The sequence below is a fragment of the Diuraphis noxia genome, unplaced genomic scaffold, assembly GCF_037042655.1.
Source record: "Diuraphis noxia isolate RWA-SAM2 unplaced genomic scaffold, SU_Dnox_SAM2 contig0001, whole genome shotgun sequence".
Lineage (NCBI taxonomy): Eukaryota > Metazoa > Arthropoda > Insecta > Hemiptera > Aphididae > Diuraphis > Diuraphis noxia.
The window spans coordinates 354,231-368,456 of NW_028301711.1; the positions used below are offsets into that span (position 1 = coordinate 354,231).

The 14,226-nt window shown below is 50.9% G+C and overlaps 2 protein-coding genes across 2 annotated transcripts; both read left to right on the forward strand.

Annotated features, from left to right (window-relative positions):
• The first annotated feature begins 1,171 nt into the window (after nucleotides 1-1,171).
• LOC149059111 (uncharacterized) lies at nucleotides 1,172-1,771 on the forward strand. Its single transcript, XM_089222640.1, has one exon. The coding sequence runs from the start codon at nucleotides 1,172-1,174 to the stop codon at nucleotides 1,769-1,771; it is 600 nt and encodes a 199-aa protein (XP_089078766.1).
• Nucleotides 1,772-10,640: 8,869 nt separating this feature from the next.
• Nucleotides 10,641-11,501, forward strand: LOC149059112 (uncharacterized). Its single transcript, XM_089222648.1, has one exon. It carries the CDS (start codon nucleotides 10,641-10,643, stop codon nucleotides 11,499-11,501), a length of 861 nt encoding a protein of 286 aa, XP_089078774.1.
• The last annotated feature ends 2,725 nt before the right edge of the window (nucleotides 11,502-14,226 follow it).

Consider the following 14,226-nt stretch of genomic DNA (forward strand, 5'->3'; position numbering starts at 1 on the left):
GGAGAGCTAGTTCACAGAATTCCACGTGGGAAAGCGCCGGGACCGGATGGCGTCCCTGACCTGGTAGTTAAGGAAATTACCATAAATAGACCGGAGGTCCTGAGAAACATCTACAACACATGCCTCAAAGACGGTGTTTTTCCTCAATCTTGGAAGGTGGCGAAGCTGGTCCTCCTGAGGAAAGGGGACAAACCCCTGGACGATCCATCTTCGTACCGGCCGATATGCCTCCTTAATACGGTGGGAAAGTTTTTTGAGAGAATCATTAAGACTCGGATGGAAAAGTGGCTCGAAGAACATGGTGATCTAAACGATCGCCAATACGGATTTAGGAAGGGGCGGTCGACGGTGGACGCAATCAAACGCGTCACTGGTGTAGTGGACAAAGTTGGAATCAGAACCCTATACAGAAGGAAACTGTGCGCAGTGGTAGCCTTGGACGTGGCTAACGCGTTTAATTCAGCAAAATGGCCAAAGATTGTCAAATCCATGCAAGATAAGGGATTGCCACCCTATCTTGTCAGCATTGTACAAAGTTATCTGAGCAACAGGGCAGTCATATATGAAGGAAGCTCGAGACCCACAACCTGTGGAGTTCCACAGGGTTCTGTGCTGGGGCCGCTCTTGTGGAACCTCATGTATGACGGGCTGCTGGACGTGGACACGGGAGGAAACGTGAGCGGTATGTCATCAACGGAGCTGGTGGCTTTCGCAGACGATGTGGCGTTGGTGTCAACTGGTCATACGACATGGTTACTGGAGACGGCAACGAACGAGGCGCTGAACAGGGTGGCTGAGTGGATGACGAGCGCTGGCCTGGTCAATACGGAAAACCGAGGCCGTGATATTGACCACGAAAAGGGGATACAGCATGCCGGAGCTCTCGATCGCAGGAAATCGCATCGAAATCAAAGACAGCATCATTTACTTGGGTGTAGAACTCCACAAAGTGCTTGGATTCAAAGCACACGTGGAGACAGCGGCAGCAAAGGCACAGGCCACCGCATCGGCGTTATCAAGGCTGATGCCCAATATCGGAGGCTCTGGGCAGAAGAAGAGGAAGCTACTGTCTACAGTTGTGGCGAGCAAACTGTTGTACGCCTTGCCAATATGGGCTAAAGCTCTAGTGTTCAGCCGGAATGTCGAAACCATTGGGAGGCCTCAGAGGACGATGGCAGTTAGGATAGCGAGATCCTATCGCACGATATCTACGGCAGCGGTGATGGTGATCGCGGGTCTAATACCGGTTCACCTCTTAGCATGGGAGAGGGAGCAGAGATACATCCGGAAGCACGAACCAGACCCAAGCCGAGTGTCTATGGAGATCCACAGTGAGGTGCTGCGCAAATGGCAGGTGGAGTGGGATAACGAAAAGAATGGAAGATGGGCTTGGAGAATGATAAAGAATATAAACGCATGGATAAGCAGGAAGCATGGAGTTGTAGATTTTCACATGTCGCAGTTACTGTCCAACCACGGATGTTTTGTAGAGTACTTAAACAGGATCGGGAAATTGGATGTCACTTCTTGTGTGGACTGCCAGGAGGCGATCGACGATGCGGAGCACGTGTTTTTCAACTGTGACAGGTGGTGGTGGGAAAGAAGAGCATTAGAGGTAGAGCTGGAAGAGGAACTGAATCTGGTCAGCATTATAGGATGTATGCTGAAGAAGCCGAGTAACTGGGAAGCTGTCAGCACTTTTGTGAAACGCGTGCAGTCAACAAGGGAGGATGAAGAACGTGTGCGACAACGCAACAGAAATGTGAACTAAAGTAAATCGTTTAAGTTTCATTAAATGTGCGCCGAAGGCGGAAACTAGAGGGATAGAGCCCTCTCTTTTTTTGTGGAGCGAAGCTCTTAAATGTTATAACGTTTTTTACGATAATGCTATTTTGTATGTATATTGATGTACATTGTTTTGTCATCTAATAAATGATACGGATGCAGGGGGAAGGACGACCCTCCACGGGTGAAGTGCCCCCCCTGTAGCGCCGTGGTTCAAAAACAAAAAAAAAAAAATAAAAAAAAAGGTTAGGTTAGGTTAGGTCCCCCCGACGGGACCCACCTTGACGTGGTGGGGTGGCTCACCTACCGTAAGCTCTTGACCTTAACTGGTTGAGGGTGGCAGGTACGGTAATCCACCTGCTGCCACTAGCAAACGGACCCTGAAGGACACAGTAAACCAACGAGAAGGACACTCCAAACCAAAACGATGGACCAAAACGTAAGCAAAAGAAGCAGTACCCCTGTCTCAGGCCTCCACGGATTCGGGGGGGGGGGGCGGCCGTCCATCAGGCAACAAACACTGGAAACCGGAAACAAGGACATGAAGATTACGAAGATTCAACTAAAGGGGAAGAAATAGAGGATGAAGATCTTAGCAATTGGGTGTTCGAATTACATGTCGTCCTCCACCACAAAATGCATTCGTTCTCCACCACCACCAAAAATCTCCACAAAGAGATGAAAACATGGTGAACCGAGCTGAAAGGGAAGTTGATGCAAGCGCTTGATAAAAGCTAAGTTCTCAAGCCTTACGTGGACAAAGCTGGCGACAGGATAATGGACCTCTCTTCCTCTCTGCTGGAAGCGAGCATACAGCCAATCCCACCAATCGTGGAAAAAATGAATAAGGCGACCAACACCGAGCCAGAGACATCAGCACTGGTCCCGAGGAGCGGCAGCTCCACGGCTAGACGTTATACCAATGATCAAAAGAAGGCGCACCCGAGCAACCGGCAAGCAGAGCGAGAACCACTTCGGGAGGGGAAAAAGAAGAAAGCGATGATGAAGGGCGAAGGCATCCGCCACAGACAAGTCACGACAGAGGACACAGGACATAACGAAAGAAGATACCGAACTCAAAATCCCTACAAGAAGACCAACAACGAAGCTGTAGTCGTTTGCCCTTCCGGGGCAACAACCTACGCCGAAGTTGCAAAGAAGCTGAAGACAACCATAAACGTAAACACGCTAAACGTTAACATTAAAGGTATAAAGAAAGCGAAGTCAGGAGACCTCATCATTCAGATAGACAAGGGCCCCAAACAAGAAGAAGCAGCAGCTAGGCTAAAGAAGGCGGTCATTCATACGTTAGGAGCTGACGCAGTGGTGAAGCACTCACCCAAGACCGAAATAATAGAAGTATGAGACCTGGAATCAGAAACAACGATAGAAGAGGTTACACAGGCGGTCGTTAACACCACGAGTACTACACCAGATTCGGTGAAGGTAATCAGAATGCTTCCCTCATACTACAAAACTTAGGCCGCCTAATTGTAGGACTTGTGCGATGCCGAGTGAAGCTGAAAACGCAGATTGCAAGATGCTACAGATGCCACAACATCGGTCACTACAGAGCTACATGTAGAGGAACCGACCGGAAGGCCCAGTGCATGACATGTGGCCAAGAAAATCACAAGGCGCAGGATTGCAAAACTCCACCAAGATGCCTACTCTGCGAGGAATCCGGGTACGAGACAAACCACTACCCAGGCAACCAAGCGTGCAGAAAATTCAAAGAGGCGAAGAAAAAAGACATAAATTAACCTAGTTAAGTAAACTGTTTTCTGTGTAAGCCAAAGGCAACCAAAAGAGGAGTAGGGGCCTCTATATTATGTACCCCCCCCCCCATCGTGCTGTAAAAACCCATAGATTTAGTATTGTTATTTTTGAATAAACGATGGGACATAGGGGTGAAATAACTGAAAGGTTGGTACCACCCTATGTCCCGGTAACACATGTAAAAAAAAATAACAAAAAAAAATAAAAAAACAAAGGTTAGGTTAGGTTTGGTTCCTCCCCACGGGATCCGCCTTGACGTGGCGGGGAGGCTTGCGGGCTCTTAACTGAGTCTTACAAAGCGATCCCGGTCTAAATTAGACCAAAACACAGAGCCTGACCTTAACTGGTCGGGCAGGTCTTGTCCACCTGCAAGCGCCTGCAAACGGACATAGGTGAAGGCAACACTGAATTAAAATCCCCTGGCAGTAGGTAAAATGCAAGTGAAGGAAATCACTCTAAAAACCCAATATGAACGCTAACAACAGAAATATTGTTACCGCATCAGGGGATTCGGACCCCCATATGCCGGCAGTCGGGAGTGAGCAAGCGGGCTCCCGGGGGTCGTCATCCAACGACTGCAGGGATACGGGGGTGGCCATCCAGGCCCCCGTTATCCTTCCTGCTACTAGTGCTGAAGAATCAACCCAACAAGCCTCCCAGACTAAGACCAAGACGATAAATATTGCTGTACTCGGAGAAGAGGAGCTACTGAACATGGTGCAGGGCTATGTCACCAGCATGACAAACTTCGCCAACAATAACAGAAACGTTCACAAGGAGCTGAAGGAGACGCTAGCAAAAACATCTATGCTGATGAAACAGCTGAAAAAGGTCACGGACATCAAAGCCCGCGAGATAGTCTCTTCGGGAAGGACCGGCACGCAAACGCCCACGACCACTTCTTGTGCGACTACCCAGACGGACCTAACGTCCAGCTTGAATAAGTCAACCAAAACTCCCGAGACGGAATGGATCAAAGACAGACTGGACCAGCAAGACAGCAAGCTGGACAAGATTATGGCATTTATGCTCTGCCAGAAGGAATGGCAACACAGCTCTCCGACTCCGAAGCCACAGGAAAAAGAGCACGAGGAACAGGTAGCACCAAGACAGCCGAAGAAGACAAACCAGCCATCTACCAGTGGGACACCGCTAACTGAGACAGCATGGACGGAAGTGGGCAAAAGAGGGAAGCGCGCAAGATCTAACGATGAGAGGAGAAAGGAAACGAAGGGGTTAGAGAATGCCAATGGGTTAACCACGGGCCAGCCTGCTAACCGAAGCCGTCGGACATGTGACGCGGGCGCCGAAGCTCTGGTGCGAAGGCGAACCCCCAGGACCGAAGCAGTCACCATATCGGAGCCCGCGGAGGGAGAGACCTACGCATCAATCATGAGGACTGTTGTGTCCAGTGTCAAACTCACTGATATTGGAGTGGAGATCGGAGCGGTTCGCTGGACCAGGACAGGTGGTATTCTCCTGCAAGTTAAGAACAAGGAAGAAGCCGATAAACTATCAGGGAGGCTGCAAAGCGCTGTGGGCAACATCGCGAAGATCGGCAGACCCATTAGGACAACCCCAGTGCTAATAACCAACGTCCCAGACTGGATGGATGATAGTGAGGTGGAGGAGCAGATAAGAGCCCGCGGAGGGAGAGACCTACGCATCAATCATGAGGACTGTTGTGTCCAGTGTCTAACTCACTGATATTGGAGTGGAGATCGGAGCGGTTCGCTGGACCAGGACAGGTGGTATTCTCCTGCAAGTTAAGAACAAGGAAGAAACCGATAAACTATCAGGGAGGCTGCAAAGCGCTGTGGGCAACATCACGAAGATCGGCAGACCCATTAGGACAACCCCAGTGCTAATAACCAACGTCCCAGACTGGATGGATGATAGTGAGGTGGAGGAGCAGATAAGAGCGTCGGACCCCAGCTTAGCAGGAGTAACAGTGAGGATTCGTGAAAACATAGGAGGAGGCAAGGTGGCAATAATCGACATCCCAATGGAGACTGCTAGCAAAATGGCGGCAGCAGGCCGGGTCAAGATTGGCTGGAGCCTGTGCCGCGTGAAACTACTGGAGCGTAAAAAACCCACATGTCACAGGTGTCAGAAATCAGGTCACTTTAAGGCAGACTGCAAAGCAACAGAAGCTGAGAGGCTATGCTTTCGGTGTAGGCAAGGAGGCCACCTCATCAAGGACTGCCCTGCCAGACCCCTGGCCAGTGGATTGCCCACTGAAAACGGCGATAGTGTCACAGGGCTGAGAGCGGCCTCGGAGGGAAACCTCCAATGATGCGCTTTCTGCAGACAAACCTCAACCACTGCCGGGCCGCCCAAGACCTCCTGTGCCAGGCAATGGTTGAGAAAAAAACCGACGTCGCCATAATCAGCGAGCCTTATGTGAGATCGATTCTTGGCAACACGCGCTGGAGCCTGGACCGATCAGGACGAGCGGCTCTAGGCGTAATAAACGACACTTTTACGGTGAGTGAGTTCGAGCAGGAAGATGGCTCCATAGCTGCGAAGGTGAACGGGGTAACGGTGTACAGCTGTTACGCCTCCCCAAACTCACCGATAGCAAACTTCCGAGCGTTGCTTGATAAACTGAAGCAGAGTGTGCGCCTGACAGATGGACACATAATATTAGCGGGAGATTTTAACGCAAGATCAGCGGCATGGATGGACACAACAACAAACGCCAGGGGAGAGGAACTCTCTCACCTCGTCGACACACTTCGCCTGGACGTCGTTAACACAGGCAGCGATCCGACATTCGTAGGAAGGGGCGCTGGATCAGTCGTAGACGTCACGTTCGCCTCAGAAACGCTTGCGAGAAGAGTGATGGTTAGGTTAGGTTACATTGAATTCCAACTTGGGAGCAGCTTACATCACCCTGACCATGGAGAAAGTAACGATCGGGGCTGGATTGTCACAGACATCGATCCGGACTTGCTATCGGCCGGACTAATGTTAGCGGAGTGGACGGCAGTTGGCGATAACACTGACATGGAACCAGAAGCAGCCGCGACGGAGCTCGAGAGAGAAATCACGTTAGCCTGCGAGTTCGCCTTCAAGGCAAAGCCTCAAGCGTCGCAGAAGAGGATACCAGTCCCGTGGTGGAATGCCGAGATCGCGTTAGCCAGAAGCGTATGCGTCCGTTGCAGAAGAGCGCTAACCCGAGCTCGTCAGCTGGTAAGAGGAGAGGCCGCGGAGGAACACGCGGAACTTAAAGGGGCGCGGAAAAATCTGAACAATGCAATAAGAAGGAGTAAGGAAAAATGCTGGGCTGACCTAACTAAGTTGGTGGAGGACGATCCTTGGGGAAAGCTATATAAAATTGTCATGAGGAAGCTGCAGGGGCCTCCAGCTTTGAACAGATTGGAACCGAATACCCTTGACGGAGTAATCGACAGACTCTTCCCCCAGCACCTTCCTACGATCAACGAGAGCCACGCAACAGAGGTTGAGGTCGAGGACTTCAGCGTGGAAGAAGTCACAGCCATTGTGGGAAAGTTTAGAGGAAGAAATAAGGCACCGGGTCCGGACAAAATCCCGAGCAAGGTATGGGGCGCTGTGCACGACATCCGCCCGCAGCTACTAACGGGAATATTTAATCAAAGCCTCAGAACAGGCACGTTTCCAGCGTTGTGGAAGCGCGGTCGCCTAGTGCTGCTGCGCAAAGGGAACAAGCCGGAAGGAGTACCATCGTCATACAGGCCCCTCTGCCTGCTCAATGACGTAGGGAAGATGTTGGAGGCACTCCTTGCTAGCAGGCTACAGGTGCACGTGGATAGAGTTGAGGGCATTTCGAACAGCCAGTACGGGTTCCGAAAAGGGATGTCCACAGAAGACGCGATAAGGAGATTAGAAAACATCGTAATACCCTCTAGTAACCGACAGTTATAGCGAAGATATAGCGTGGCAGTAAGTCTAGACATTAGAAATGCATTTAATAGCGCTAGTTGGTCAAGAATCCTCGACGCTGTGGTCACCCTAAGGACTCCGCCCTATCTCCTCAGGATGATAGAGTCGTACCTTAGGGACAGGCGCATAACATGCCAGACACCATCATCTGGCGTGATCTCTAGGGAGGTGACGAGCGGAGTATCTCTGGGATCCGTCCTGGGCCTACTAATGTGGAACATAATGTTCGACGGACTACTACGCGTGCAGCTGCCGCCAGGCACGACTACAATATGTTTCGCGGACGACACCCTGGTAGTAGCGGATGGAGGGTCAGTCTGGGAGCTTGGAAATAGAGCAAACGAAGCAATCGAGGCCGTCTCCAACTGGATCACCGAAGCAGGCTAGTCCATGGAAGTCAATAGGACAGGTCGAAACGGAGTCGCTAGTGACCAAGAAGGAAAACTGGATTGCTGTGCAGGAGTTTGCTGAAGATGTCATGAAAAAGAAAGAGGACGCAGAGAGGGAACGACAGATAGGTAGATAAGGAAGTACTGTTGGCCGAAGGCTACTTTCGAGGGAAAACCCCTGACTATTGTAAAAAATTGTATCGGCGAGTCGGAGGGGCATGTCCCTCTAACGAACCAACAACGTTGTAATGCTATTATATTTAATAAAAGATGTGCACGGGAGGAAGTATTGCTCCAAGCTTTTCCCTCCCGTGTTGCGATACCGTATAAAAAAAAAAAAAAAAAGGTTAGGTTAGGTTCACAGGCCCTCAGCGGTCATGGCTGTTTCCAAAATTATCTCTGGACTAGGGATAAGACGTTAAGCCCAGCCTGTCCGCACTGCACTGCAGAGATTGACGCGAGCTACCCGCAGAACCGCCACTCAGAGGAAAGATCCTGGCAGCAGCAGGAAGGAGGAAGGCTTAGTTCATCCATATGGTGGACTCGATCATGGGCTGTAAGGAGGAGCTGGAGAGGGCGAGGCAGCGGGAAGCTGTTGTCGCCGGAGTGGCCTAAGAGCCCTGCCACATTAATTTTCTCTTTTTTTAAACTAATTAAGATATTGTTTGTTGTAGGCCGATAGGCCAAAGTTCACAGGGTGGTTAGAAGCCCCCACAACGAATTGTTAAAATTTTTTGCATGAAATTGATTGTATGTATTGTATTGCTTGTTCAATAAACGAAGCGGCCAGGGAGGCAGCAATGGGGAAACCTACTTCCCTCCCTGTCCGTGTTTTGCAACCGAAAAAAAAAAAAGGTTAGGTTAGGTTAGGTTAGGTTCCCCCTCGACGGGACCCACCTTGACGTGGTGGGGGGGCTCACCCAATTCCTTCGGTGCCAAGAGGTACCCAACTCCCCGGCCCTGTCTTTTACTAGTCGGTGTCGGAGGTTAGGTTACCACCTGCTAACACCAGCAAACGGACCCTGAAGGAAAACTGCAACCCCCCTGTCAGTAGGGTAAAAATGACAGAAAGCCACTGTAAACCCAATATGAACGTCCAAGACAGGAATATTGTTACCATCCCAGGGGCTTCGGAACCCCAGGGGTCGGCAGTAGTAGGTGGAACCGGGGTAAAAGCCGGTTCCAACGTAGTGGGCCCACTAAGGTCGTCACCAAACGACCACGAGGGTACGGGGGTGGACAGCCTAGCTCCCGCAACTCCAATTCTACTAGCGCTGAGGCAGCCGTGCCCCAAAGGGACACACAACAACCCGTTGCCGACACAACCGGAAACCATGCTTCCGACGACCAACCCGAAAAGAAGACCAGTGAGTCTAGACTTAAGACGAAACTCACTGCCTCTTCTTCCCATAGAGAAAAAGAGACAGGCCTCACCCAAGCGATCTTAAGCCTGAAGAACCACATCAAGCAACAAAGCAAGCTGATCAACACTCTAATAGATGGAACCAACTACCTCAACCTAGTTAAAGAAAAATCCAAATCCCCACACGTGAGAGAAGCAATTGAGCAGGTCATCGACGCCACTGAAGCAATCAATGCAAACAGGTCCTTACTCCACGGTGCTTTTTACGAAGTCGATAAAGCGGCATCCAGAGCTAGCACGCAGCAGAAACAAATCCCTCCCCCTCCAGAACGGGACGCCGAAAGTTACGCCAAGCAAGACGCGATACTGAAGGTCTGTGAGGAGCTCAAAGCCTCGGTCGCAAAGCAGCAAGAGGACATAAACCAGCTCAAGCGCACACAGGCACCGACGCTCACATACGCGAAGAAAGCGCAACCACAACCATCTACCTCGCAGGCTACGAAACCCGACCGCGAACCAGTCACTGTGGACATCAGGAACCCCAAAGATTTTCCAACTCCAATATGGACAAAGGTAGAACGAAAGAAGAACAAAAGCAAGGCCACGGCAGGAAACGGGGGCGCGAATGCAAAGGTGAAACCAAACAGACCACTTCCAGACGCAATTGCCATCAAGCCCGGCACGAACCACACATTTGCAGACATCCTAAACGCAATGAGAAAGGAAGTTGACGTCGACAAGACGGGGGCTCACATTACCTCCATTGCTGAGAGTAAAGGCGGTGAGGTTCTGATCAGAGTCACTAAAGATGAGAGCAAGAGGAGAGGCCTCGAGACAGCCATCAGGGATGCGCTAGGAGACCGAGCAACAGTCAGAGGACTGATCAGCTACGTCGACCTGGACATCACCGGGCTAGACGGAGTGAACACCAACTCCGAGGATGCCGATGCCCTAAAAAAATCAGCTGGACTGCCATCTACGGATAATTCAATTATAATTAAGAATGTAAGACCAGCCCCCAACGGCACGAGGAGAGCCACCGCAACCATGAAAGCTGTCGACGTACCGAACATCAGCAAGGTGGGCAAGGTGCGCGTAGGCCTGGTCTGGGCCAAAGTCCGGCTACGAGAAAAGATCAAAAGGTGTTTCAATTGTCTCGGCTATGGACACACGAGGGCCAAGTGTACCGGGATAGACCGCCGCGACGCCTGCAGCCTGTGTGCAACAATTGGGCACAGAGCGGCAGAGTGCAGCAACCCGCCTAGATGTGTAGCTTGCGAGGACCTCAAAGCACCAACGGACCACTATCCTGGCAGCAGTAGATGCACTTCATACAAGAAGGCCCAGGCACACGGTGAGTAGGCTTTCTTTAGCCTCCCCAGAGCCTCAAACCAGCAATGATCGCAGTACTACAGATAAACCTGAATCGCTGTAAAGCGGCTCAGGCCCTAATGCACCAGACAGCATTAGAAAAATCTGCAGACTTCGTGCTCGTCAGCGAGTACAATAGAGTCGAGGGCCCCCACTGGTACGCTGACGCTACGGGCAAAGCTGCCATCGTCAACGTCAAGAAAACAAGGCTAGAAAACGAGGGCTGTACGGAAGCGGGCTTCAGATGTTTGTGCGATCGCGGCCTCAGAATATACACTTGTTACTGGTCCCCAAACAGCACGCTTCAAGAGTACATAGACTTCACCAGCAGACTTGAAGCTAGCATAAGGAGTGCGAACAGCGAAATCCTCCTCACAGGCGACTTCAACGCCAAGCAAACCTACTGGGGATGCCCACAAAACGATAAAAGAGAAGAAATCCTAGCAGACCTGATCGATGCCACGGGACTGGTGGTCTGCAACAGGGGCAACTCGTGCACTTTCAACAGAGGAACCATCATCGACCTCACCATCGCGACCCCACGCACTGCCCAGAGAATAACTAAGTGGACGGTACTCGACGAAGAATCGCTCAGTGACCATTATTACCTGTGGTTCGAAATCAACATCGGTTCCCTAAACAGCGACACTCCCAGAGTACCAAAAATAGACCTGCAAACGCTAAAGATGGTACTCGCTCCGGAGACCTGCCACCCATTTCTTGACTCCACTGACGCTGATCAAATGGCGCTGTCACTGAAGGAACTAATCCAATCATGCCGCAGACCAATCCACACGGGAAAGCACCCTCGAAAATCCGTCCACTGGTGGAGCCCAGAAATAAATTTCCTCCATAAAACGGCAAATCACCTTCGCAGAGTTTTCTAGCGGAAAAGAACTGCCAGCGTAGCCGAGGAACAAGAAGCCAAGACCGCTAAACGGGACCTAGTCCGAGCTATAAAGAGGGCCAAGGTTATCTGGGCCAAAGTTATTTTTCCCGCCTGGAAAAATTTCTGTGACCTAGTGCAGAGCGACCCTTGGGGCCTGCCTTATAAACTAATCATGGGCAAACTCGCAAGACCACCACCGATCCCCGAACTAAACACGCCAGGACGACTTCAACGCATCGTGGATGGCCTGTTTCTCCAGCACCCCATCAGAAGAGACTCCGAACTCCCCCTAACTACGATTAGCGATGAGCAAATACAACCGATCGACCACACGGAGCTCATCATCGCGGCCAGAAGCCTGAAGGCCAACATCTCCCCCGGTCCGGACGGCATTCCGAACGAAGTCCTGAAAATGATTGTGTCACTAAACCCGGACCTACTGACTGGAGTCTATAACACATGTCTACTCAGTGGGGTCTTCCCGAAGATATGGAAGAAAGCCAGGTTGGTCCTCATAAGGAAAGGAGACAAACCCCTAGATGCCCCGTCTTCCTACAGGTCGCTCTGCCTTCTGGATTGCCTTGGGAAACTCTTTGAGAAGGTATTGGACAATCGTTTGAGGCAACACCTGGACACCAGCGACGGCCTACACGACAGGCAATTCGGGTTCCGAAAAGGCCGGTCTACCATCGACGCCCTGAACGTATTAAGGGCAACAGTCAAAAGCGACAAATCAAAAGTGGGCACACTGACGCTGGATATCAAAAATGCGTGCAATTCTGCTCCATGGAACGCCATACTGGAGGCGATCAGCGAGAAGGAAGTCCCTGGATACCTCCAACGAATCATCCACAGCTATCTGAAAAACCGACTATTGTACTACGAGTCAGGAGGAATACAGAAAGAGCTGGTCGTTACCTGCGGAGTACCTCAGGGGTCAGTCCTTGGACCCACCATGTGGAACATACTATACGACGGCCTCCTGCGAACACACCTGCCACCCGGCATTGAGTTCCTGGCATTCGCAGACGACGTCGCACTCGTGGCAAAGGCACCCGACTCAATCAAGTTAGAGCAACTGCTCTCCAGCTCGGCACAGAAAGTCCACAACTGGCTCACGAGAACCGGGCTGTCGCTATCGGTGCACAAGTTCGAGGCCATGATTATAACAAACACGAGGACCCACAACAAAATGAATATTACAATAGACGGAAACAGTGTGGCATCTAGTAGCTGCATCTAGTATCTGGGTATACAAATCGACAGCAAATGGTGGTTCATGGATCACTCTAAGACAGTTGCGTCCAAAGCAGCAAAGGTCGTTCAAGGACTAAGCAGAATAATGCCAAACCTGAGCGCGGCGAAACCGACGAAAAGGAAATTACTCAGCAGTGTGGCACATTCAATAATGCTGTATGGCTCTCCATTCTGGGCGAACGACATGTGCCCTCCAGGATGAACGGAGTTGCTAAAGATCCAGAGACGTATGAACCTGAGAGTCGTCTCCGCCTACTGCACGGTGTCCAGGGATGCGGTGGCAGTCATTGCCGGAATCCCTCCCTTAGACCTGATGGCCAAGGAAAGAAAAAGACTACACCAAGAGCGAAGGGACCTGAATCGTCCACCAACAGAGGAAGACATCACGGTCGAATGGCAAAACCGATGGCATAATGACAACAGAGGGAAATGGACTCACCGCCTGATCCCAGACATCAATCAGTGGATAACCCGAAGGTACGGCGAGGTGAACTTCCACCTAACTCAGGTGCTAAGCGGACATGGCTGTTTTGCGGAGTACCTGAACAGATTTGGAATGTTGAACACCCCCGAGTGCTGGAACTGCGGACACCACAAATACGACGCGTACCACACGGTGTTTGTATGCGACGCATGGTACAACCAAAGGAACGTCTTGGAGCATCCAACAGGCACAACACTAGAGCCAGAAAACATGATCGACACCATGCTTAAGTGCCTATAGATTTAATAAAGCTAACGAACAGTCTTGCCTCGATTGTGGAGAACCCGTCGACGACGCGGAGCATGTCATGTTCCGGTGCGGTAGATGGTGGAGAGAGCGGCGAGCCCTGGAAGTGGCGCTGAAGGAGGACTTGCAACCGGAGACCTAACTATTTGAGAGGCTCCTTAAAAGGCGGATGGAGAAACACATGGAAGAAAATGGCGACTTGAGTGAGCGACAATTTGGATTTAGGAGAGGTCGATCCACACTGGACGCCGTGAAAAAAGTAATGGATGTAGTTGAAGCGGTCGGATCGGGGCCCTTGTACTCCAGACAGCTTTGCGTGGTAGTGGCTCTGGATGTAGCCAATGCATTCAATACGGCAAAATGGAAGAAAATAGAGGAATCATTGCATGACAAGCGTATGCCCCAATACATTACAGCAATCATACAGAGTTATCTCAGCGACCGAGAGATAGAATACGAAGGCAGATCAAGAACCACTACTTGCGGAGTTCCACAAGGATCCGTACTCGGACCTCTGTTATGGAACTTAATGTATGACGATCTACTCCGAGTGGACATTGGAGGGAATGTGAAGGGCATATCGTCGACGACTATGAGAGCCTTCGCGGATGATGTGGCAGTGGTAGCCACGGGTCACACCTCTCGCATCCTAGAAGACGTGACGAACAATGCGCTGGAGAAGGTAGCGGATTGGATGACAAGAGCAGGTCTTACGTTGTCAATATCCAAGACGGAA